We start from the raw sequence: 24,179 nt of genomic DNA on the forward strand, positions 1-24,179 counted from the left end.
ATGATCTTTATATTCGATTTACTATTATTGAAACTAAATAAAATTTTGATTTAGAATTATTTTAACGAGGGAATAATTTTAGTTAAATTTTATTTTGGTATCAGATTTAAAAGTCAATGATTGAAAATTGAAAATTCAAATAATAAACATTTGATGATTTGAATTGGTTTTATTCGATGCGGTGTAGATAAATAATATTAGTAAAGTGACTTCTATATTTGTTCTAAATACGTGACACATCTTGTATGTTAAATAACAATTTGGTTAACAACCACAAAATTAAATATAATTTAAATAAATAAATATAATATATTAAAAAAAAATTCACGTGTAATAAATGAATAAAAATTATTTTATGCTTGCAAAATCAGTTTATTTAAATTTCAGTTTATTACAGCAACCTATAGACGTTAAAAACAAACAAACTTCTTATTACAGACTATAACCGTTTGATCTACCTCATCTGCTGCAGAAAGTTGCAGATGTGATCCACAGACTTTAGGCGTTTTAGATTCGAAAAAACCTAATACAATGTTTGGCAAAGACAAACTACTTATTCTAATTTAAGCGTTTCATAAAACAATTTTAACCTAATCTATAAGCTAAAATCTAGCTTTATAATTGTCAAACTAAGCCTAACTAGACTTGCTAAGATTGAAAGCTGTCTAAAATGTTTCATATTAATTAAATATAATAAAATTATAATTCTATACAATTTATTCATTTTGACAAAAAAAATTGATTTCATAAAAGGATAAGAATATGATCATGGGCCTATTTGCCATACCGGAGGCCGGAGGGGGGAAGACAATAGTAAATAGAAAACCAAGATTTCGTCTTGCTTCAACCACTTTCTCTCTATACGGATCCTCAGCTCTGACTTGATCCTTCGTCTCGGGAATCACCATGGCTATACAATCATCTAAACCTCGCGGTATCTTCAATTACTCTCTTTGTACTTGTTCTTATCATCATCTTCATCATCATCATGTGCTTTTTTGTTGTTGATGTTATGTGCAGCTCTACGCTGAAAACTCAATTGAGTCTTGAAATTTCGATACTGTTAATGATTGTTTGTGTGCTTTATGATTAATGAGGCGTACTTAATTTAATTGCAATTTGCAAAGTAAACCCAAAACCTCCAATTCGAAAATCGCCGACAAAGTTCATTCACCTGAACTTTAACTCTATGCTGAAATTTGCTCAATTCGATCACTATTTTTTAAAACTTTATGGTTTAAAATCCATTTGATGATTCATGCATGCGCTTTGTGATTGATGAGCTACAGTTCGATCTCGAGTTTGAAATTAGTTGATTTTTTTTTCTGTAATTGTACAGGCGTCTGTAACTTCCCCAAATAGGGCCTGTTGAGTGTTGACTTAATCCTTTTTCTTTCTCCCTTACTTTCCGTTAAGGGAGAAAGTTAAGATGTCGCCTTTTCTTTTGCAGTTTTATTTTTATATTCTTCTACCTTTCAGACAAGGAATTCACACAATATTAACTCTAGTAAAAAGGTTAAGAACCTAAGAAAGAAGACATGAAATTGCACTTTTTCTGATCATTTGAAATAGGATCCAATCCATTGTATAGTTTCTTGATTCATGGATTCTAATTATCAATTTTTCTCTTTTGCTCTTACACAGATGAGCAGAACAACGATTCAGAGAGCTCATATTCCAATTTTCCACCAATGGATGTCTCAATTGCATTTCCTCAAGCTACACCTGCTTCAATCTTTCCACCTTGCAGTAAGATTGAAAAGACTATTTAAGCTTAAAAACACAACACCTTTATTCTGCCATTTATAATCCCTTTTATTACTTAATATTTGCAGCCTCAGACTACTATCACTTTGCTGACCTTCTTACCCCTGAGGAACAAGCTCTAAGACTGAGAGTAAGAGCATGTGTGGAGAAAGAAATTGCTCCAATAATGACCAAGGTACCCCCCCCCCCCTCCACCCCCACCCACCCACCCCCACTAGATATATTCAAAACTGATGTTAAGTATTAATGAATCAATGCAGTATTGGGAGAAGGCAGAGTTTCCATTTGAAGTTGTTCCAAAATTAGGAGCTCTGAATATAGCTGGTGGAACTATCAAGGTATTTTGAGTAAATAATATCTGTTTTAAATTATTTTTTTAGATCATAAATATTGCAATTGTTTGTTAAAAGAGTTGAATTTTTCACTTTTCAGGGGTATGGGTGTCCAGGTTTTTCTGTCACTGCAAATGCATTAGCTACAGCAGAAATAGCCAGAGTTGATGCAAGTTGCTCTACTTTTATTTTAGTGCATTCTTCATTGGCAATGCTCACCATATGTAAGATCTTGATTTTAATTTTAAAATCGGTTAATTACAAGATATAACAATCTACTTATATTTATTTATTTATTTATTTTTAAATCTTCTAACTTTTTATTCTTTCAAAAACAGCTCTATGTGGATCAGAAACACAAAAACAGAAATATTTACCATCACTTGCAAAACTAGACACTATAGCTTGTTGGGTGAGTGATTGAGCTTTTATTTAATAATATAAAATAGTCTCAATTTATTTTCATCTATTTTTTTTTAATCTAATTTTTTTTAATTAGGGTTTGACTGAACCTGATTATGGAAGTGATGCAAGTGGCCTTAGAACAACAGCAACAAAGGTCAACACTCAACACGATGATCCCATTTTTTATTTTTATTTTTATTTTTTTATATTTCTGATGATATTAAATTATCAGGTGGAAGGAGGATGGGTGATTGAAGGCCAAAAAAGATGGATTGGAAATAGCACTTTTGCAGATATTTTGGTTATTTTTGCTAAAAACAAAAACACAAACCAGATAAACGGGTAAAAAAAAATATTTCAATCATGTCTAAATTTACCATGAGGTCTTTTTTTTTTAACAAATACTTTGTTACAGATTCATTGTAAAGAAGAATTCACAAGGGCTAAAAGCGACAAAAATAGAAAATAAAATCGGGCTCAGAATGGTTCAAAATGGAGATATTCTTTTAGAAAAAGTTTTTGTCCCCGATGAAGATAGGTTACCTGGGGTCAACTCTTTCCAAGATACAAGCAAAGTAGTTTCCTATTTTTTATTTTTATTTTTCATAATCGTTGAAAACAAATACACTTAAATTTACGTATTTACCCTTACCCGAACCGAATGTAGGTGCTTGCGGTTTCCCGTGTCATGGTTGCCTGGCAACCTATTGGCATCACAATGGGTGTCTACGATATGTGCCATAGGTAATGAGGATGATGAGGGCATTTACGTCTTTTTCACATGACTTTATGGATGGGGAGGTGATATTTCCACTTATGTTTTTTGATCCATCCACTTAAAAAAAATGTGTTTTTGACTTTTATACCCCTCAACATGATTCTCTCCTCATTTAAAAGAAGTGGTATAAAAGTCAAAAGTCAAAAGTCAAAAGTCAAAACACATTTTTTTAAGTGGATGAATCAAAAGCATAAGTGGAAATATCACCTCCCTTTTGACATTGGTCACTGTTCCACTACAATTATGTTAGACACAGTAAAACCTGTTCTGTCATGTCATATCATGTCCAGCATACTGTTGATTTTGTTTAGTATTTTCTTAATGTTTTTTTTATTAAATTTTTGTAGATATTTATTAGAGAGAAAGCAATTTGGAGCTCCATTAGCAGCTTTTCAAATCAACCAACAAAAGTTAGTTCAAATGTTGGCTAATATCCAAGCCATGTTTTTGATTGGTTGGCGGCTTTGTAAGTTGTATGAAAGTGGTAAAATGACTCCGGGTCAAGCCAGCTTAGGAAAGGTATGGAAGAAATAACAACCTACTTTTGTTTATTTCTTTTTTAATTTCTATTATTACAATATTGTACATTACTATTTCATGCATTAAATCCTATTTTATATTATTAAATACTATGTTGATCTAATGCCTACTTATCAAACATACAGTCATGGATCACCTTGAGGGCTAGAGAAACCGTTGCATTGGGTCGTGAGTTACTTGGTGGGAATGGAATAATATCCGACTTTTTAGTTGCAAAGGTATTCACTTTTTTCATTAAATTTTGGTGTTAAATTGTATAAAGTTTGATGTGTTTGACTTTTTTTTTTTTTTTTTGGTGACAGGCTTTTGGAGATTTGGAGCCGATTTATACATATGAAGGAACGTATGACATTAACACGTTGGTGACTGGTAGAGAGATCACGGGTATTGCTAGTTTTAAGCCCGTTATAAAGAAGCCCCAAATCAGCCGTTTGTAATTTGAATGTGTTGTGGAAATTGTTGTGTTATTTAGGTGGTTCATTTGTGTAAGACAATGTATTTTTTTTTTCGTTAAGTGTTGTTTAAATAAAGTTGTCTTGATAAATGATGATTAAAAAATATTTTAATAAATGATGACGTGAGAAATAAATCTTTATAAAAAGTTAGTGCTTATTGAGAAATCTTCCATTTTCATGACTTGTGTAGTTACATTATCTCACCCTGTCTTGATCATTCCTATCTCTCAACTTTCACTATTTATTTATTCAAATTTATCAAACACCATCTAAAAATATTAAATACAAAAATAGAAACAGTTTATGCTTCTAAGTTAATAACCAAGTTCACTTCCAAGACAAGAAAGCATATGCTTCAACCACCAAAACCTACACATTCTTCCTATAAATCCACATACAACAACCACACAAAAAAACCAACTACTCGATCAAAATTCAAACATGAAAGACACCCAAACCAAGAAATTAGCTCTTTTAGTAGGGTGCAACTATGCAAACACACCAAATGAGTTACATGGTTGCATAAATGATGTGTTAGCCATGAGACAAGTTCTCATCAGCCGATTTGGGTTCGACCCAAATCGCATCAATCTGCTAACCGATGCACCTGGCTCACTTGTCATGCCAACCGGTGCAAACATAAAGGATGCACTTGACCATATGGTTGACCAAGCTGAGCCAGGTGATGTTCTTTACTTTCACTATAGTGGTCATGGGACACGAGTTCCTTCAATTAAACCACCACACACTTTTCATCGTCTAGATGAAGCCATCGTTCCTTGCGATTTTAATCTTATTACAGGTTAGTTTTATAAAGAATTGTTGATTTAAGTATTTTCTTTTGAACATACACTATGATTATATAAATTTTGCAGATCTGGATTTCCGAAACATAGTGAATCGAGTGCCAAAAGGAGCAACTTTCACCATTCTTTCTGATTCTTGCCATAGTGGCGGACTAATCGACAAAGAAAAAGAGCAAATCGGCCCATCGTCCCTCCAAAATTCCAATTTTACCCCTACCCTTACCTCCATCCCAACCATCACCAAATCCAAAACCATTCCTTTTGAATCAATTCTACTCCATCTTTCATCACTAACACACATAAACACACCCGATCTTGCCACACACTTTCTCGAGCTCTTTGGAGACACTGCAAGTCTCCGATTCCGATTCCCTTCGCACGAAATTGATTCCATTCCATCCTTACATGAAGATACCGGGATTTTGCTAAGTGGGTGTCAAGCAAATGAAACTTCCGCAGATATGAACCCTAATGGGGGTAAAGGGAAAGCTTATGGTGCTTTTAGTAATGCGATTGAGATTGTGTTGAAAGAGAATCAAGGTGATTTGAGTAACAAAGAAGTTGTGTTGATGGCTAGGAATGTTTTAAAGATACAAGGATTTGTGCAACATCCTTGTCTCTATTGCAGTGATGACCATGCAAACTCATTGTTCTTGAAATAGCAACGTACTTTCGATTATTTGTGTATTAAATAAAGCTTTGTACTTTCATTTATTTCTATTGCAACATTGTATTGTTTACCTTTTTATTTTAATCATAGATGTACTTTATAGTAGGATGCTACAATAAACAACTGCTATATTTTACACTTCTAAAGTCTAATGTGAGAAAGCAAAATCAAATACTGAAATATGATGATTTCAATTCTCAAATGAACAAGTACATGATTTTTTCTCTTTATATTTCATCAAATAAAATGATATAATAAGATACACTACTTCTTAAACAAACCAGAAAGCTCGCCATTTTCATGCATAGAGGACAATATATCACACCCTCCTACCAATTCACCATTCACAAACACTTGAGGAAAAGTAGGCCAATTACTATACCTCTTCAATGTCTCCCTCAATCCGCCATTATGTTCATCATCCAACACATCCACACTCTCGTAATCCACCCCTTCTGAATCCAAAATCCCAACAACTCTTTGAGAGAATCCACATTGAGGAGCTGTTCTTGACCCTTTGATGAAAGCCACCACCTTGTTTTCTTTCACCATACGATCGATTAGTTCTTCTAGAGGGACTGTTAGTTGAACATGTCGGCCAGGGGTAATCCGGAGATCGGCTTTTTTCTTGGGTGCTTGCCGGACCCATGTGGTGTTTCCGGTCTCGTTGCCGGGAGGGACTTTTCCGGCGACTTCTATGTGTTCTTCCATCCATGATTTCCAAGCTTGGGTTAGTGCTGATCTATCGGGATTATCCACCACTCCAACCTATATGATTTCAAATTAATCTCGAAAGCTATTAAGACCTAATTAAGAACATTTTTTTTGGGGAAAAGTGAAGTATGTACCTTGATGGAGGCACAGAGCTCTGGTACTGATTTCTGGTGATAAAGGATGCTGGATTGGATGTTACGGGACAATCCCACAAACTGCATATCACCGTTTTTGTCATAGACGGCGTAAACACCGGAAGCCGGGGGGAATACGGCGGAAACAGCGTCGGATTCGGGAGGAACGGGGACCGATTCCGTATCCGACAGCTTCCCGAGAGCAGAAACGACGAGAGACAGATGGGGACGACGGGCTTTAATTGTGTGGTTGGGTTTGAGCGAAACTGAAGAAGGGAATGAGAAGAAGGAAAGGTTTTTGATGTGGGTTGAGTGAAAACATGGAAGAGATTTAGGGGAGGTGTAAGTGCGAGAAGTGGTTAGTAACCGGAGAGAAGAGGAGGTGGTGGTGGTGTGAGTAGATGATGAGAGGTTCATCGCCGCCATTGATGCGTGAAGGAGCTGGAACTGATGACGATAATCAGAGATTCAGAGATTATAGTTTCAGCAAGTAAAAATATTTTAAACAAAAGTGCACAAAACTTATAATTAATCAAAGATGAAGGATGATTCTTGTAATTACTCAAAGAGTAAGGATAATTTGTGTAATTCACTCAAAAAGCACAAAACCATCGCGCAGGCACCAAGATTTATATGCGGTTCTTCTCTCCGACTGCCGATTTACAAATTAAAACGTAACTCCGCCACACAGCCGCCGCGATACCATTGCCAGCCATGGCTGCCGTGCTATCAAAAACTGCTCATCTCCGTCGTGCTTACCGACTCTTATCTTCTCACACGACATCTCGCCTAACACTACAGCTCTCCAATGAAATTCCTAAATCACCATTCCACCGACCTCTCCCTCAATCGGTTCGCTCTCATTTGTTTATCTATTGTATCAGTTCGATAATTATGTTGTGAAATTGTGCTCTATTTCTTCAATTTTCAGGGTCTAGGATCATTTACGAAGCTCCCTAGGTTTCTATCTACTAATGCTAATACTCAAGCTGATTCAGAATTGAAAGCAACCGCATCGGATTCTCACTCTGATCAGGGGAAGCAATCCGGAGATTCACATCAGAGTTCAGAACAGGGAAAATCTGTTCGAGGCGGAGTAATCTTCTTACTACATCTTTGATTTTCTATGTCAATTTCTGTACTGATATTGGTTTTACTACGACTGAAAACCTCTATTCTATCAGCTAAAATGAACTGCTATTTTTCCATTAATCAATCCATTCTAGATGAGATGTTGGTTTTCCATCTACGCTTTCTTGCACTTCAATTCACCAAGCATAAGTTAACTGATAATGCAATGATCTACACTCTACAGCCCATTTCTTGGTTGAGCTTTCTTTTGCTGGTTGCCACTGGAGCAGGAGTTATCTTCTACTATGATCAGGAAAAGAAACGACATATTGAAGGTAGATAACTACGGTGAGTAGGGTATATGTTTAGTTTTAGGGTTGATTAGATATAGAGTTGTAGACTATAATAACAACTGTATTTCCTGCAATTGCTAGTATACTTAAATGGCTAAGAAAACTTACTTGATTTATCTGGCATCTTGTTAGTAATATACATTTCCCTGCCTTTTGTATGAACTATATTTCTGATTGAACATTACATTAACAGTTTTTATATATTTCTAATTAGTCCTTTGTATGTTATACTATCTAATTACATATCTAATGAGCATTCTGTTCTTCTGCAGATATAAATACTTCTTCCACTGCAGTAAAACAAGGACCTTCTGCTGGAAAAGCAGCCATTGGTGGTCCATTCAACCTCATTAACCATGATGGAAAATCTGTCACTGAGAATGATTTCAAAGGCAAATGGACCCTCATATACTTCGGTTTTACCCACTGCCCGGATATCTGCCCGGATGAGCTTCAAAAACTTGCTGCTGCAATCGATAAAATAAGTAAGCACATAAATAATATATTTCCTCATAAAAAAAAATACACGTTACTCATTATAAAAAAAAAACAATATTTTATTTGCATATTCGCAGAGGCGAAATCAGGTTTTGAAATAGTCCCGGTTTTTATTTCGGTTGATCCAGAAAGGGATACAGTAGAACAAGTTTCTGAATATGTCAAAGGTATAAAAAAGTTGTTCTTCTTTTTGTAGGAACTTGATAATTTTATTTGGATTTTAATTTTTTTTTTCTTGTTTCAGAGTTTCACCCGAAGTTGATTGGGCTTACGGGTGATCCGGATGAGATTAAAAAGGCTGCTCGTGCTTATAGAGTTTACTATATGAAAACAGAGGAAGAGGGCTCAGATTACCTTGTTGATCACTCCATAATTATGTAAGTATATATCTTTATTCTGTTTTTTTGACTTTGATTTGAAAAAAGTAAATATATTTTTATTAAATTCTTACTATTTTCGTATGTTACTTAGGTACTTGATGGATCCGAATATGGAGTTTATAAAATTCTTTGGGAAAAATAACGATGTGGATGCTCTAACAGAAGGAATCATTAATGAAATCAAACAATACAAAAAAGCTAAAGCCTAATGCAAGTACATTGTACACACCCTCTTGACATGTCTATTTTTCTGCATCTTCCATATGCGGTTTTTGAACTTTCTTCTTTTAGGATTTTTGAGGGGATTAATGTTTTAGTATTTTTTTTTAAAATGGATGGTAGTAATAATTGGAATTAATTAAGTAATTATGGACTTATATGTTACAATATTTCAACTATTTTCATGTCTCTTTTAGTTCTTATGAAGTACATTAGCTAACATCGGACATACATATGATTGTTTGTTTCCATCTTGTTCTTATTAAGGCATAGTGCTTTGAAAAATCTACCCAAGTATAGTATTGTATTGTAACATTGTACTTTGCAAAATCTATCCAATTATATTATTTGTATTTATGTCAACTTATATTATTTTTTTATCGAAATCTGTATGGGTATGTTACACTCATATAATAGCAGATAAATGCAAATATCTTTTCAAACAATCCTATTTTACTATGATATCATTTCATGCGCTAGACTCAATTATAGATTTCATCAACAAAGTTGTTAGTTAATTTGGTGTAATTTGAGCCTGAAATGTTTTCATTACTTGAATGTGGAAATTAGATTCTATTGTGAATACCATTTTCACAGTTATTGTAATTTCATTAGATATGCGTGTATTTTTTCCTTTTACTGTCAAACATGTGTTGCATGAACCCAACAAGGCAATTTGTCCATGACAAATAGTAGTTTGTCATTGCTGTCGTATGACATTTTCATATATTAATTAAGGTTGGTTGCCTCATTTAGTACATGGAAAAATATATATGATCTTAGATACATTATTAGGATGAGATTGTCAATGTCTTTGTTAGTTGTCGTTTCTTTTGGATGATTGTTTTCACTTCTTTTGTTTTGAGATATTGGAAGAAACTAAAATACAAACATTTTTATATATATTGCTAAAAATTTCCATCCACTATCACTAAATCAATAGTTTTAGTTCATTAAGTATCCTTTAGCATTTCTAATTGTATATAGTTATATTTGTTAATTAATTGTCTTAAAAACTAATCATGTTCACTAAGAGACTGTCAAAGAGGTATATTTTCTTGTTCTTATTTCATAAGGTTGATTTACCATTTCAAACCTTTGTTCTTCGTAAATTTCTTAAACTCATAAATTTCATAGATTTTAATTTGTCAAAAGAAATTCACAACCGATCTTCGGAACACAAATAAAAACAAAAGAAACACAAATAATAACAAAAAAGAAGTACTACATAACAAATGAATGGTGAAGAGAGGAGCTTTATAAAAGAAATCCACATTGAGACTATGAGATAAATGAGACCCTATTATCCTAGGAATATCACTTTGAGAGAGGTGATCCACTCTTTCTATGCAAGGAGAGGAACAACAAACACATTTGGAGGCAAAATTCATTCCAAACCTGGAAAACTGCTACCAACAACAATGACATTCTTAATTAGTCTTAGTTTCCACAAAAAAACACCAATTTTCAAGGGAAACCATTTGTTCCAAAGATTTTGATAAAAAGATCTCTAGCGAGTCTCTTCTTTTGAGAGGACAACTCAATCAACTAAGGGGTTCCCCTCTTGTCAAAATACTGAAAACGAGAGCGAAGCATAAAAGAGCCTTTATTTTTATCTAAACTCAGAATAATATATGTAAAACATAAATGCATAATTTATTATTGTTTTATGCTTTATAAGTGTTTTTTATAAACAATGGGAAATATTTCGGTTAATTAGTAGTTTTTTAATTTCTATAAAACTATTTTTTTTCTTAAGGAGTCATCATAATTATTTTTATTTATATTGAAATTATCTTTCCTTTTAGTTAAATAGCATGTGTTGCAATTATTATTTTCTTATATTTAAGAGTTATATTCTAATTAAGATATATTTTATGTCCTTTAAATAGGGTTCAATTGTTTAGGTTTTAGGGTATTGTTTTTTCTAAGTGAAAATATAAGAGTCAGAGAAAGTTTCTCAACCTTTTTTGATCTTTGATTGATAAACATTATTATCCCCTTGTTTTAACACTTCCAATACAATACACGAGTTAAAATTGCCTATTATGTAGCTTTTGCTACATCAGTTTTGCTATGGTGACAAGATGGGTATGTGGGTTTTATTATAAGTCGTGTACATATTTTAGTTGACTTGCTATGTGACTTGGTAAGACATTCGTTACATCTGTCATACAATTGTCAATAGGAAAGTGTATAGTTGCGATTACATGGCATTGGAGATAACTTGGAATTCACATAACATGTAGCGTAGAATTGGAAGTTGGCCTCGGGATATGGTTTACTAGTGTGACCTGACTTGTGGAAATCCTGTAAAGACCATACAATATGATGCGATCTGGAAGTTTAGTACAATGGCCGCAGTTGATGTATTTCAGAACCAATTAACTTGACAACGCAACTTACAAGTGACGTAAGGAGGGTATTTAAAAATGTTTTATCATACGATTCATCACATTTATTTATCTTTTCTCTATAGACGAATTTCAAAGAACCCAAGTATGGCCTTAGTAGTTTGAGTGCATTATAATTTTTTTTGGGATAAACTTGATGTAATAACCCTAAATAGATATGAACTGAATTTTTTGTGTCGTTTTTTTGTTTGTTTTTTTTGGGACGAAACCAAATAAACTATATATAAATAAGAAAAAATAGCACAAAGCTAGAAAAGGGCACCGACTACACATTGTTTAGATAGTTTTGTAACCAAGACACCCAGCTAACATTACACATACGATTCCTATTAGAATACCAAAGAAAAGAGAATTCTCTTATGGAGTCGAAATTTTCATCTTTTATAAGCTTTCCTCAAGCAAAAATTTTATCGTTTTTAAACTTCCATAGATACCCCATGTTGGAGTGTCGAATCCAACAAAATAAATTATCAAAATATGATAAAAAATTAAACCAACTTAGACACACTAAGGATTAGTATGAATGGAAGTAAGGTTCGTGTCCTCAGGGAAACACAGGCTAACAAGTTATACCAAAGATTTCCAATTACAAGTATGATTGTCACTTAAACAAAATAAAAACAAGAGGAGTTGCATTTTAGAAACTACTACAACTAGCATGAAGCATATTAAAAATAAATTCAAATAATAAAAAGTATTTCAACATAAGAGTTATCTATTGTTATGATTCAAATTATGATCATCAATAATTATGGTGCAATGATCTTATGAAGAATGAATTGTATTGACACGTGATGTTTAGCCGTTCTAATAATCTTCCACGTATGTATTTAACAAAATACAGTTCATTGATTAAATATAATATGCAACACTAAGTTCTAGCAGCTCTAGTCTTAGGGTACACATTGCAATGATGATGATGGAAGTGTCATTTATAATAAACCATTCACGCCATTTAGAATGCTTTAATTATATTGTATGAATCTATAATGGAATTGAATTCATAGAAAAAAACAACGCCATTAATTGTTCCCAAGAATGGGAGTAGAAAATTAAAAAAATGATCAATTTCATTAATAATCTAAAATGTTTCCATTCATAATCCAGAATTGAATACAAGAAAACATACAAGAAGATCTAACATAATTATTTCACATAAAAGTTTGAATCATACTTCAAAAGATAAACCTTAATGTTGGAATTAGTGAGATTTAGCCACATATAATGACTAAATCTTGAAGTAATCTAAGAGATAAATGTAAAATCAAAAGAAATTAATGTTCTTCACTTAAACTAGATGAATTCTCCTTCAAAATGCTCCAGAAAATCGCCCCATAATGAAGTGTGTGGTCAAAATGACCCAATAATCGTGTTTAAAGGAGGTGGTTACAAGCAGTTTTCGCGTTGACGCGGTCGTGCTACTATATAGGCTAAAATCAGCATGATCGTGTGGTCCATAAAGAGCCTCCAAAATCTTCCTCAACATGGCCGCGTGGTATTCTTGCAAACTAAACACGGCTGTTTGGAGTTGTTGCCTTGCATTTTCCAACTTCAAATTTAATGTCCAAAATGATCACCCGATCTTCCTTTAGCATCCAAAATCATCTCTCGGCCTTCCTTTAGTATCCAAAATCATCTGTAATCGCTCCAAACCTACAAAAACAACCAAAAATACCCCAACGTAGATTGTGCTCCACCAAAGTGTGTTTTTTCACAAAATGATATACAAAGTATGAAATAAATGCATAAAATGCAATATAAATGAATGTAGAAAATATGGAAAAGTATGCATAAAAATACACTTAACAAACCTCCCCAAGCTTAGACCTTTATTTTCCTCATAAAAGAATGAGAATCGGATAAAACGAGATGATTTCTAGATGAAAAAAATAAATATTGAACAAAAAGGGACGGAAAGAACCTAAAGGATCTAGGAACGAATGTATGCAATAAAAACAATGAAAATAACATATATATACAAAAAAAAACTAAGAAAATAAGCTTAGTAAAGCTTCAAAAAGTAAAAGTGAAAATTTTATTATTGATCCAAATTTCATAATTCTTACTTTTTCCGATCACATGGTATGAAAGTCAAGCACTAATTTTCCAAACACAAAATGTTATCCATTTATTGTTCCCACTTCAAGAAAGTCTCAACAGAGTCATACATTGGTCATTGTCCTTAAAATGACAGTCGTTCAACCAATGTTCAAAGTTAGAGGGTCGTGAGACGTCATATGAAAGTCACCGATTTAGTGGTTTTGAAAATGTAGACAACTCTGATGCCAAATTGCTTTATTCGGGAAGGTATCATATTTTTCAAAAGGGACCGCTTCTCTAAAACTCCCTCGGTGTACTCAAGGTTAAACATACCTTGCATTCCATCCCAGTCTCACTGTCCATATCAGGCTTACTCCCAAAGGTACCAATCGTTACATCCACCTGATATATTGTGTTGCTCGCATCTTTAACTTTCAACTTGACTACTTTGACTTGCTTTGATGAACTTTGTCTTTTGCTTCTTCAAGTTGCTTTCTTTTTGTCACTTTTTTTTTCGAGATTGCTTTCTTTTGATGACTTCCTTACTTCTAAATCTCTTTGGTGTAAGACTTGGTTCGAGGATTCTTTCTTTAATTGTGCCTTTATTTATTCTTGAACCACTTGCTTGTGTAGATTTGTCCTGATTAAGTGAAATGGCCAACCAAGTCTTCAATACTTCAGATAATGTGTGGAAGGGTGGATGAAACGAAATCCCCCTTAAAGAGGTCTACCCAGAAGTAATTCTAAAGATGGATGTCCGGTCTTTTCAAACAGGAGTTGGTGTTAAGTATCGGGTTTTAAAGAGCGTGGTATTTTTAAAAGTTGTTTTACCCTCCTATACTCCATAACTTAACATAGAAAATCATATACCCTCTATTTTTTGAGTTACCAAACCCACAACGAGGAGCACACCTTCAGGTCTACCATTCTCTATTTGTGTGAGACACATTTGAGGTGAGAAGTTATTTTATTTATATTATTCATTATTATTTTTATGTGTTTGGACTTCAAGGCGGTCAACTACTTGTACCCCTTATGATTGATGGATCGATTTTCTGATTTTTTTTTAATGAAATGCTAACTGAAATAAGTTGGAAAAAAAATCTTTTTGTAATTTTTGGTGATTAACAATGTGAAATGCAAAGAAATTCAAAAGATTGAAATATTTTTTATTTTTTTGAATTTTTTTTGTTTAGATGCTTTGAAATGAATGCACTAAAAAATGAAAATATGAAATGAAAAATATTTTTGGATTTTGAAAAGGTTTTCAGATGAAATGAAAAAGTGATTAAAAACTAAAATAGAAGAAAAAAATATTTTTGGAACTTTTGAAATGTTTTTTTAATGCATGAGGAACCTAAGCTATATGAAATGCATACCCCCTCCACAAGCTTAAGATTTGGCATCGTCCTCGATGCTTGGGAAAAAAAGGAACTTATAATTACTCATGCGGGGGTGGTAATATAGATCGACTAGAAAAATAGGTGTCTTATGTTGACATACCGATGTGTGCGTGTGAAATAGAACATGAATTATGAACACAATGCACACACAAATGACACCATCCCAATATTGGCGGTCCTAACAGATTTATGAAAGACTTAAACATTAGTAAGGACGCTAAATTCACACATAAATGAGAAGTCACCAAATCAAACCATGTCAACCAGGATAAATGTGGTAAACTTTGTTCAAAGAGAGCCAAGATTTCGTGACATGTGCATATGAGTGTACTGTGTGTGTTCCTAAATTCCTAACAACAAGCAATTTCAATAATTTGAAACATAGACCATTCAATTTGTAAAGACAACAAAAATAGAATCTTTTGCCTTTCACCATAAGCATAAAATCAAAACATGTATACTTGATATTGAAATTGAATGCAATGGCTTTTAATTGTTGTAGAACTAGATGTGTATACTTCAAAGACTTGAAGTCCTGATTTTTTTAGTGCAAAATGTTCCAATTCTCGTTTCAATCCTGACAATCAGTATTTGTAGTTGTAAATATGCTTCATTTGCTAATTAATTTGAAAACCAGAGAAATGTTCCCAAATTTTTGTTTATAGTTCGAAAATCTATTCCTCTTATCGTCTCAAAACATGCGAATTTATAGAATAAAAATCAATTCATCTCACAGGGGTCTTGTTACTGTAGCATGTTGGTGATTTTAGTGTCACCATGTCATTTTAAGTAACTGGAACTAACATGTGAGCTAAGGGGCTTCTTGGTTTGTACTCTAATATATGTACGGGGTTGTGCGAAGTGCACACATGTATAAGATCGAATTAGAAGCCGGTTCGACTACTAGTCGGGGGTCCGGGGGCAGCGCCCCTTTAGCGGGGTCTAGGGGCAGCGCCCCTAGCGGGGTCCAAGGGGCAGAGCCCCTGGCTGGGGTGATTATGTTTTCAATTTCTTGAGGGTGATTATGGTAAAACTAACGAAACTCATTAGTTTTGGTAACCCGAAATCCTCATTAAATCCGGATTATTATGACTTGCTTCCAAAGCAACTAATGACGACCCAACCCTAATGAAACCCTAATATCGTTTATTATATAAAAGACTCTTCTTTTCAGAAGAGAGATACGATCCTAAGCTCTCGTTTTCATCATACTCTTAGAATCCTCTAGCATATTGGCTTGCAATTTCTGTGCCTAGAATCGTAAGTGTCCACTTGGATTATCCTAGGCTGAATTTATTGTAACCCAGACATAGGGTAGAAATATCAGTTCGGAAAGTGATATCACGATCCAAGTTGGTATCCAGATCTCCACCATAAACCCTATAATTTCTAACAATAGGGAAGGGGTACAGTTGGGGGGGGGGGGGTGGGGCAGAAGGATTGACTGGCCGGCGGTGTCATCAGATCTTGGTGACAGAGGCGACAACTGGTAATGGAGCGAACGGGGGGTAAATTTTCAAACCCGTAGAATGTCAGCGGCGTAGGAAGAAGCAAGGTCGACGGTGGTTTTCACGGCGGCAAAAGTCGGGAGAGAGGGATGATTATGATCGGGGCTGTGAAGGAGGTTTCTGGTAGGGGGTTGTCAACAAAGTGAAGGAAACAGGTCGGAGGTGTCGACCACAATGCAACAGCGATGTCTAGGAGGCATGTAGGCAGCAATTGTCCTTCTCACCGAAGATGGAAGAAGGAGAAGGGAGGAGGTGAGAGAGACGACATTTGGGACCCTTTTGACCAAGCTTTTAATTGGAACATGCATTTTTTTCATCTATTCTAAGTCTAGCAATCAGGTAGCGCACACGTCGGTTTTCAAATTGGACAGCGAGCTAAACACAGTTGTTTCACAGATCTGGATGCTAAACAAAATTTCAAGCAACATGACCGTTTTGATTTCTTTGATAGTTATCACACGTCCATTTTGAGCTCCTGATTTCTAACGTCAAAAACCTTTTAAAGATTGCACTTAGACTCAAATTTTTTAACAAAACTTTTGAAAGAAATATAGGTATTTTAAAATAAAAAAAATTGATGCATTTATATTTTTATATTTTTTTGATTTTTTTTTTTCAAAAATAAGTGAGTTAAAATAAATAACACAAGTTGCCTCACACACAACACCTTTCTTTAATGTCTTTGGCTAAGACTTAGGCCACATTCACTTCCTATTCTGCACATTTCACTACCATCACCTCACCATTTTCCATGAAGTCATGTTGATCGTTGATTCCATCCACATCCATTGCTTTCATACTCCCCTTTGACACAATATCTAATGCATCTTGGATGGTTAGTTCATGCAATTCTTAATTAATAGGCTTAACCACGTAAATCGAGTATACCAAGGAAGTATCACTTGGGTACCTCGTAGCATCATAGATATCAAATTTAATAACTTTACCATCAAAATCCATTGTTAAGGTACCATTATCAACATTAATTATGGTTTTAGCAGTTTTTAGAAAGGGGCGTCCCAATATGATGGCACTAGACTTGGATAAATGATCATCTTCCATGTCAAGCACAATAAAATCTGTGGAAAAAATAATTTCATTTACTTGTACTAAAACATCTTTGAATGCACCTTTCAGATAGACAATAGACCTATCCACAAGTTGTATGATCACCCCTTGTTTGTTTTAATGGACCAAAATTCATGGATTTGTAAATGGAATGTGGTAAAACATTATATGACGCCCCTAAGTCTAGGATGACACGTTCAATTAAAATACTCCTCAACATGCAAGGAAAGGTGAATGCACCTAGATCCTTACATTTTGGAGGTCGTTTTCTTTGCAAAAACGTTGAAACGTTGTAACATCCTATAAACCATGATAAAAAAATTTCATTTTATAAAAACATTTCCACAAAAATCCATAGATAAGCAACCATTGTTTTCAAATCACGTACAAGAAAATCAGAGTATCAAGTAAATCTCTCATAACATAAAACTATAGGAGGATGTGTACGATCACGCCTTCACCTTGCCTCGATCATCCGAAGTATCTAAAACATTGAAATCAACAACTGTAAGCCAAAGCTTAGTAAGTTCCCCCAAAATAACCCACTCCATAATATATATATATATATATATATATATATATATATATATATATATATATATAGATATGTTAACGTATCCCTCAGGGAGAACGTCAAAAGAGGAGAAGTCAAACTAACACCGGGCTTGGCCAGGTCAGAACCCAGTTGGACCCAGTCCGAGGCCAAGGCCGGGTCTTCGCCAACGCGAAGATCACTGGTGTGGTGGTTAAGGTGAAGAATCGCGCCTTAACCTCTTCTCCAAGGAATTACACCCCGAGAAACGTGGGACCAATCAGAGAGTTCCACTTGCCCATTAGACGATAGCCACGATCTTCATAATAATTAAAAGATCCCCCTCTAGCCAATGAGGGGACAAGGCAAAAAGGCGTGACGAAAGATCCTCCAATATGGGTCTGCCACGTCGCACCTCACGAGGGAATGCTTAACAGAATCAGTTGAGGGGCATACGCCTCTCAAACAGGTATAAAAGGATCCTTCTTCCTCATGAAGAAGGGGACGAAACTCTTTTTCCTGTGATTTCACTATTATCTCTCTGAGATTTCATACTAACTTGATCGTCGGAGCTTCGTCCCGGGAATTCCTCCCGGACGTCGACTAACGATCCTCTTTCTCTTGTGCACTGTGATATCAGGAGAAGACACTTGCACGTATCTCATCTACAATCCTAACTCAACCCTCTCCAATATATCACAACATTTGGCGCCATCCGGGCGTATCTCTAGAATGATACATCCATGAAGCAAACCCAAAAAGCAACGATGGCAGGTGACATGCCAATGACATCAGGGACAACGGAGAGAAGTCTGATGCGTTTAATGCAGTCACTAGATGGCGGGTAAACTTCCGTTCAGTAATAACACGCTTCAAACCGCATACCAGTCTCACAGACACCATCCAGTTCTGCAGCTGAGACGGCGGCAATTTACATAGCCAATCTATGGCGCCCAACAGCCAGCACAACTCCACAAGTAGCAATCATAACCACAACTCCACAGATTATCGCAACGCAACAAACAGAGATCCATGTTTCACAACAATAATCCTTCCCGCAAACTTCAGGCACCGGAACCTGGATCCCTCACACTATTCAGCCGCAGCCACAATTTCCCCCGATGGTCCACCCACACGTCACCATGGCAGGGTTGCCTCATGTGCCACTATTCGTACAACAACCGCCGATCTTCAACCAGCTTGTATAACAGATGCCAAGTTCAATCCCTGCACTGTCTCAGCCGCAAGTAAGAAGCGTGCAGACCTCGACTAGTCAGGGATTCGAATCTTATGGATCCGGTATTTAGTTCTCAGTAGCACCCCAATTCAACCCCCTAATGACAGCTGCTCAACCGTTCAACCTGTACACACAACAGTACGCAGGAGCAAGCCCATATATGGCTCCCTCGGTAGGGAAATACGCAATCCAACACTTTGGATTGTTGCCAAACCTACATCAGTATCAACCGTACATCTCGCCGATAGCCATGCACAACCAGATGTACGCCAGCCCCTACCAGATGAAGCAACACATGGATTATGGTGGTATGTATTACTCATACATGGATAACCCCATGCACAACGCAAGCTCCAATTTCAGCCATGAATTGCTCCATTACGAGATCCCGCACACTGCGATGATACCAAACATGCCAAAGTATGATGGCACTATAGAACCAGATGACCACATCGACAACTACGAGTGGACGATGACATCTATTAAGATGGATCGTCGCTTCACCTGCACGTATTTCCCCTGGACCTTAACAGGAAACACATGCAAGTGGTTCAAGTCTCTAAGGTCGGGAAGTATCTCGAGTTTTGAGTACTTGAAATACATTTTCCTCAACAACTTCATGCAGTTGAGTAAAGGAAAAGGGGACGCCAACTTTGTGATGGAGTGCAAGCAAAAAGAAGGAGAATCGATTCGTGACTATTACGACTAATTTACGCTAGCTACCTTGAATGTCCCAGGACATGAAGAGTTCCTGGTGATAGGCGCCTTCGCCTAAGGTCTGCTTCCTGGACCCCTATCGAGGAAGATGCAAGGAACAATTCCTAGATCCAGAGACGAACTCATGTTCCGTGTGGAAAAATACCTAATACAAATCGAGGGGGAAGAGCGAAAGGAGGCCAGTCTCAAAGCTGTAGCCAATGCGTACATCAAACAGGAGGAAGCGGCGTCCCGACCGAGCTCAACCCAACAAGAGAGGCAAGATGGAAACCAACAGATGCACAATCGCCACTCTAGGCACATGTCATGGAGGTATCGACCTTTCAACAAAGATGATAGCAGGAGTGGTCATAACGATGTCCACGCAATTAATAAGACTCTAGCAAAGGAGAACAAAGACAAGACCAAGTTCCGTGAGTATCATAAACGCAAAACGCATGATACCAACTAGTGCACGGTATTGAAGCGGGAGATCGATGAGAAACAACTAGTGGGAAACATAGTCGACATAGCAAAAGACCTTAGGGAAAAATTTGATGAGGATAAGCACCAACCTAAAAATCAAAAGGATGGGGGAAAGGATCACGAAAGAAGGGCAGAGATACTTACCATCGAAGGCCCCCGCTCATGTAGAAATCGCCAGAGCCAGCACGTAGGCGCGAAGGTATACCATCAAAACATCCTCAACATAGCATTTTCAATGAACGACCCCAGTCCAGAGCACTGGGATCCATATGATCCTTTGCTCATCATCGGTTTCATTAGCCAAAACCGTGTTGAACAAGTGTACATCGATATCGGAAGCAGGGTCAACGTGATTTATGAACACTGCCTTCGACAGTTACCAATTGAATGGAAAAAGCACCTCCAGCTACCACGCCAAGGCCCGCTAGTCGGGTTCACCAGTCATGGCATCTGGCTAACAGGAGTAGTCACGCTCCCATTTACATTGATCGGTCATGATGGAACCAAACAGATAACAAGGTTGCTCGAATTCTCGGTTGTTGACCACCCGACTGACCATAATATTCTACTAGGCCGGCCAACACTGTTCGAGTTACAAGCGATTCCGTCTACTCTTCACGGTGTTCTCAAATTCAGCACGAGTGACAGATCGGAAACGGTAGTGGCAACCAATCCAGGTAATGGGTGTGACGCCCAACGAGAAAGGAAACAAGAAACCCAATTGTGTCGAAGAGAATGTTGTCAGAAGGTGGAGGATCCACAGCGGAGGTCTGCGGCAACACAAGTGCTGATCCACGAATCCAGGAAAAGACAAAGAGATGTTTTTAGTCGGCTCACAACATATCCCCCACAGAAAGGAGCGTGCGCTGACCTGAGGATGGCTCAGCCAGAGTATAGAGCAAAAATCGCGAAGCAAAGAAGCGTCTACCCATGGGCACGGGCACCAGCCTGGCCCACAATCGATGACCGAACCATGCCCAGCCAAAGAGCGATTTGGAACTCGAAGCAGATCTTGGCCAATGTCAAACATAAGCCAAAATCTAGTGCGATGAAAGATACAAGCGCCAGGTGCAACAAAAATAGAGGCATAATGCCACTCATTTTAACACACAAGCCTTCCTATAGAAGAGAACTGACAAGGGCCTCCGATGAGCTAAACAACACCCCAGGTGACAGCGTGACATGTAAGGTTGACATGCGCGCAGAAAAGCGCGGGTGGTACCCTCACTCGGCCAAAGGGATGCGCTTCCCATAATCTCAGTACACACTGGGTCGAAAAGAAGGAAAGTGCGAGCGCCTCCAGAGCAGAAAAGACGAAATTCAGCTCTCTCACGCTGGGCACCGATGGTGGAAACGAGAGGAAACCCCCAACCTATCAAGAAGCACTTGCAACAGATGAGGAAAAGAGACACTGCCAACGTGGTAGCCATAGCAGAGCACTCAATCAAAAAAATAAAGCGGAGGCTTATAAAAGGAGTATGGTCAAACTCCACACAGGATAACCATACTCCAGGTGCCAAAGCGAAGACCGGGCATACACCCTGATACGTAGAAATTCAGGGTCTATTATTTCATGTCTTTCTTTTTCTTTCTAGAAATAATATAACTTGCATTTTGAAAGAGCTTTCCAGAATTCTGTTTAACCAATTGCAAAAACACAAAGTATAGAGTTTGTGCATATTTTCCAAGTAGCAAAAACGGCTGATCACCTACGCTACTTGAGCAAAATTTATGTAAGGATGCAAATGTAGGTCTTAAAAGAGTCATAATCTTTACCTACAATGTGCCAATAACATCTTAGAGCTGAGAATGTATCAATCCCAATTAATGGCACAGAACAAGGGGTTTTAAAAGATTCATAACCTTTCCTCTGCAAATTGTACAGTAAAAGGTCTTGAGGTGACGATCTCGGCCAATGTATTGGTAGCTAAACCATACAGTATATTCAACAACATTGACTAACATTTCACAGCTTAACACAATAAGCCCAATTAAACATACAAGTCAACGGAACATAGCTCAATAAGTAGCATCTATACGACGTCTGGAGCACACATTAGCCAATTAACGCAAACCCTAGAACAAGGGAGTGTGCAGAAAAGAATTACAGTAGAAACGTCGAATAGCCCATCCTTAAAGATATCACAGGACAATCCAAAATATGTGTATACATATAAAACAAAAAAGGGGGAAGAGAACACCCTGGATCCCGCTGGCAAATTCCACGCTCTCGATAACTTTATCAATTAAGCGAACCACCCCCTTCTCCAGCATCCATTGCAAACCACCTCGGGCGAAAGCACCATCAACACGAGCACGGGCCAGTTGATGTTGGCACCTGGCCTACTCACTCGTTAGCACACCCTTCTCCCGAGTAAGAGAACTCACTTGGATTTCGAGTCGCTCCGTTTGGTCCTCTAAAGTGGCCACATGGTCTTCCAAAGCGGCCTTCTCGCAGGCCACAATATAATTCTGCTCTGAAAGGACTCGACGCTCATCCTCTGAATCACGGAGTCCCTCCCTTATGATTTCCATGGCACCTTGAAAAGTTTTCAACTCTTTTTCATTCACGTCGGCGCGGCAAACCCGGTCGGAGGTAGCAACTATAAAGGCAGAAGTCTGAGCTGCGACATAACAAAGGTCACCAGCCATACGAGCGCTTGATTGGCCTGCAAGCGAATTCATTGTAGTCAAGGGTGAGCATAGCTACTCCACTCCTAGGCGGCAATGTCGTCCGATAGCAAGGAATCCCTAGTAATTGCCCATCCCGAGGCATAAGCCTCGAAAGACAAGGAGTGAGACGAAGTTCCTATTTCGCCAACCGGAGAAGGCTTCCCCGGCTGGAAAGAACCTCCAGGTGAGCTCGGTGCACCCCCAAGCACGAAGACGGAATCAGGATCAACTGAGAGTGCACCAGCAAACGACGAAGGTGGTGTCATTTAAGAACTAGGCACCACAACCCTCTCTTTCTGCTTAGGCACAGAAAACGTATCACCAAGAGCATCCCCGATACCACCAAGAAGCTTGGTCACGGATACAGTCCTACGCACCTTACGAGGACGGAGACTCGCATCATTAGATTCAGTCTCCTCATCTGACGATGGCACCATGCGTAAACTTCGTCTTTTACGAATAGGGGCATTACCTTTTTCTGCCTGTACTCCCGCAGGAAAACCAGAAGAAGCCGGAACCAATGAACGAACTGGGGAAACGACTCCAACGGTCGACTGGGAAGGCGAAGCAGGTCCGCTAGAACCAGCATTTCCCCTTCTACCGAGGGCAACCCAGTGAGCTCTCGCATGCGTCTTTCAGACACAGGAGGAGGAAGAGCCTCTACAAGATCGATCTCCCGGTGGAAAAGCTTGCCCCGATAGTGACCATGCAGGGCCATCTCTCAGGAAATCTCAGCTTCAGCACCTGCAAAAATAAACGCCAAGAATAAGATCTCGCAAGCTGATAGGATGCCCTATTCTCATTCTTTTTTTAAAAAAAAAAGAGGGGGGAAAAGGAGATAAGTTAATACCGCATCTCACGACGAACAATTGCGCCATCTTCCCACGTGCCCTCCAGGCGGCGCTCATACCGGCCGCCGCAAGAATAAAATCTTCCCAGTTCTCCCCAACGATAGTGATGTTTCCCAGTCGTTTACCAAGAGTTAGGTTGCTCCCAAACA

General features: G+C 37.4%; 4 protein-coding genes across 4 annotated transcripts; 3 read left to right on the plus strand and 1 right to left on the minus strand.

The window, feature by feature from the left end:
* The first annotated feature begins 793 nt into the window (after positions 1–793).
* On the plus strand, positions 794–4,442 carry ACX4 (acyl-CoA oxidase 4). Its single transcript, XM_079069024.1, has 13 exons — positions 794–934; positions 1,645–1,749; positions 1,836–1,942; positions 2,028–2,105; positions 2,200–2,323; positions 2,438–2,511; positions 2,599–2,658; positions 2,737–2,846; positions 2,920–3,079; positions 3,172–3,248; positions 3,630–3,801; positions 3,948–4,040; positions 4,125–4,442. The coding sequence occupies exons 1-13, from the start codon at positions 907–909 to the stop codon at positions 4,257–4,259; spliced, it is 1,323 nt and encodes a 440-aa protein (XP_078925150.1). The 5' UTR covers positions 794–906; the 3' UTR covers positions 4,260–4,442.
* Positions 4,443–4,679: 237 nt separating this feature from the next.
* MC9 (metacaspase 9) lies at positions 4,680–5,795 on the plus strand. Its single transcript, XM_079064082.1, has 2 exons — positions 4,680–5,079; positions 5,153–5,795. The coding sequence occupies exons 1-2, from the start codon at positions 4,719–4,721 to the stop codon at positions 5,743–5,745; spliced, it is 954 nt and encodes a 317-aa protein (XP_078920208.1). The 5' UTR covers positions 4,680–4,718; the 3' UTR covers positions 5,746–5,795.
* A 130-nt stretch (positions 5,796–5,925) lies between these two features.
* CXIP2 (CAX-interacting protein 2) lies at positions 5,926–7,092 on the minus strand. The gene is made up of 2 exons (XM_079064084.1): positions 6,602–7,092; positions 5,926–6,521 (listed from the first exon to the last, which is right to left on the minus strand). Exons 1-2 carry the CDS (start codon positions 7,025–7,027, stop codon positions 6,018–6,020), a joined length of 930 nt encoding a protein of 309 aa, XP_078920210.1. The 5' UTR covers positions 7,028–7,092; the 3' UTR covers positions 5,926–6,017.
* Positions 7,093–7,228: 136 nt separating this feature from the next.
* Positions 7,229–9,292, plus strand: HCC1 (electron transport SCO1/SenC family protein). Its single transcript, XM_079064083.1, has 7 exons — positions 7,229–7,453; positions 7,533–7,697; positions 7,917–8,007; positions 8,298–8,510; positions 8,601–8,690; positions 8,768–8,900; positions 8,995–9,292. Exons 1-7 carry the CDS (start codon positions 7,316–7,318, stop codon positions 9,110–9,112), a joined length of 948 nt encoding a protein of 315 aa, XP_078920209.1. The 5' UTR covers positions 7,229–7,315; the 3' UTR covers positions 9,113–9,292.
* Positions 9,293–24,179: the final 14,887 nt, after the last annotated feature.

The sequence above is a fragment of the Lactuca virosa genome, chromosome 8 (genome assembly GCF_052849685.1).
Source record: "Lactuca virosa cultivar CGN04683 chromosome 8, Lactuca_virosa_CGN04683_v6, whole genome shotgun sequence".
NCBI lineage: Eukaryota > Viridiplantae > Streptophyta > Magnoliopsida > Asterales > Asteraceae > Lactuca > Lactuca virosa.

What these genes read in the sequence shown, in the direction of transcription:
- ACX4 (XM_079069024.1), top strand. Translation starts at nt 907, where the DNA reads ATGGCTATACAATCATCTAAACCTCGCG. An exon ending in ATTGGCAATGCTCACCATAT is followed by an intron (nt 2,324 to 2,437) that starts GTAAGATCTTGA and finishes TTTCAAAAACAG; the next exon opens with CTCTATGTGGATCAGAAACA. An exon ending in CCGACTTTTTAGTTGCAAAG is followed by an intron (nt 4,041 to 4,124) that starts GTATTCACTTTT and finishes TTTTGGTGACAG; the next exon opens with GCTTTTGGAGATTTGGAGCC.
- MC9 (XM_079064082.1), top strand. Translation starts at nt 4,719, where the DNA reads ATGAAAGACACCCAAACCAAGAAATTAGCTCTTTTAGTAGGGTGCAAC. An exon ending in CGATTTTAATCTTATTACAG is followed by an intron (nt 5,080 to 5,152) that starts GTTAGTTTTATA and finishes TAAATTTTGCAG; the next exon opens with ATCTGGATTTCCGAAACATA.
- CXIP2 (XM_079064084.1), bottom strand. Translation starts at nt 7,027, where the DNA reads ATGGCGGCGATGAACCTCTCATCATCTACTCACACCACCACCACCTCC. An exon ending in AGCTCTGTGCCTCCATCAAG is followed by an intron (nt 6,522 to 6,601) that starts GTACATACTTCA and finishes GAAATCATATAG; the next exon opens with GTTGGAGTGGTGGATAATCC.
- HCC1 (XM_079064083.1), top strand. Translation starts at nt 7,316, where the DNA reads ATGGCTGCCGTGCTATCAAAAACTGCTCATCTCCGTCGTGCTTACCGA. An exon ending in AAAGAAACGACATATTGAAG is followed by an intron (nt 8,008 to 8,297) that starts GTAGATAACTAC and finishes GTTCTTCTGCAG; the next exon opens with ATATAAATACTTCTTCCACT. An exon ending in GTTGATCACTCCATAATTAT is followed by an intron (nt 8,901 to 8,994) that starts GTAAGTATATAT and finishes TATGTTACTTAG; the next exon opens with GTACTTGATGGATCCGAATA.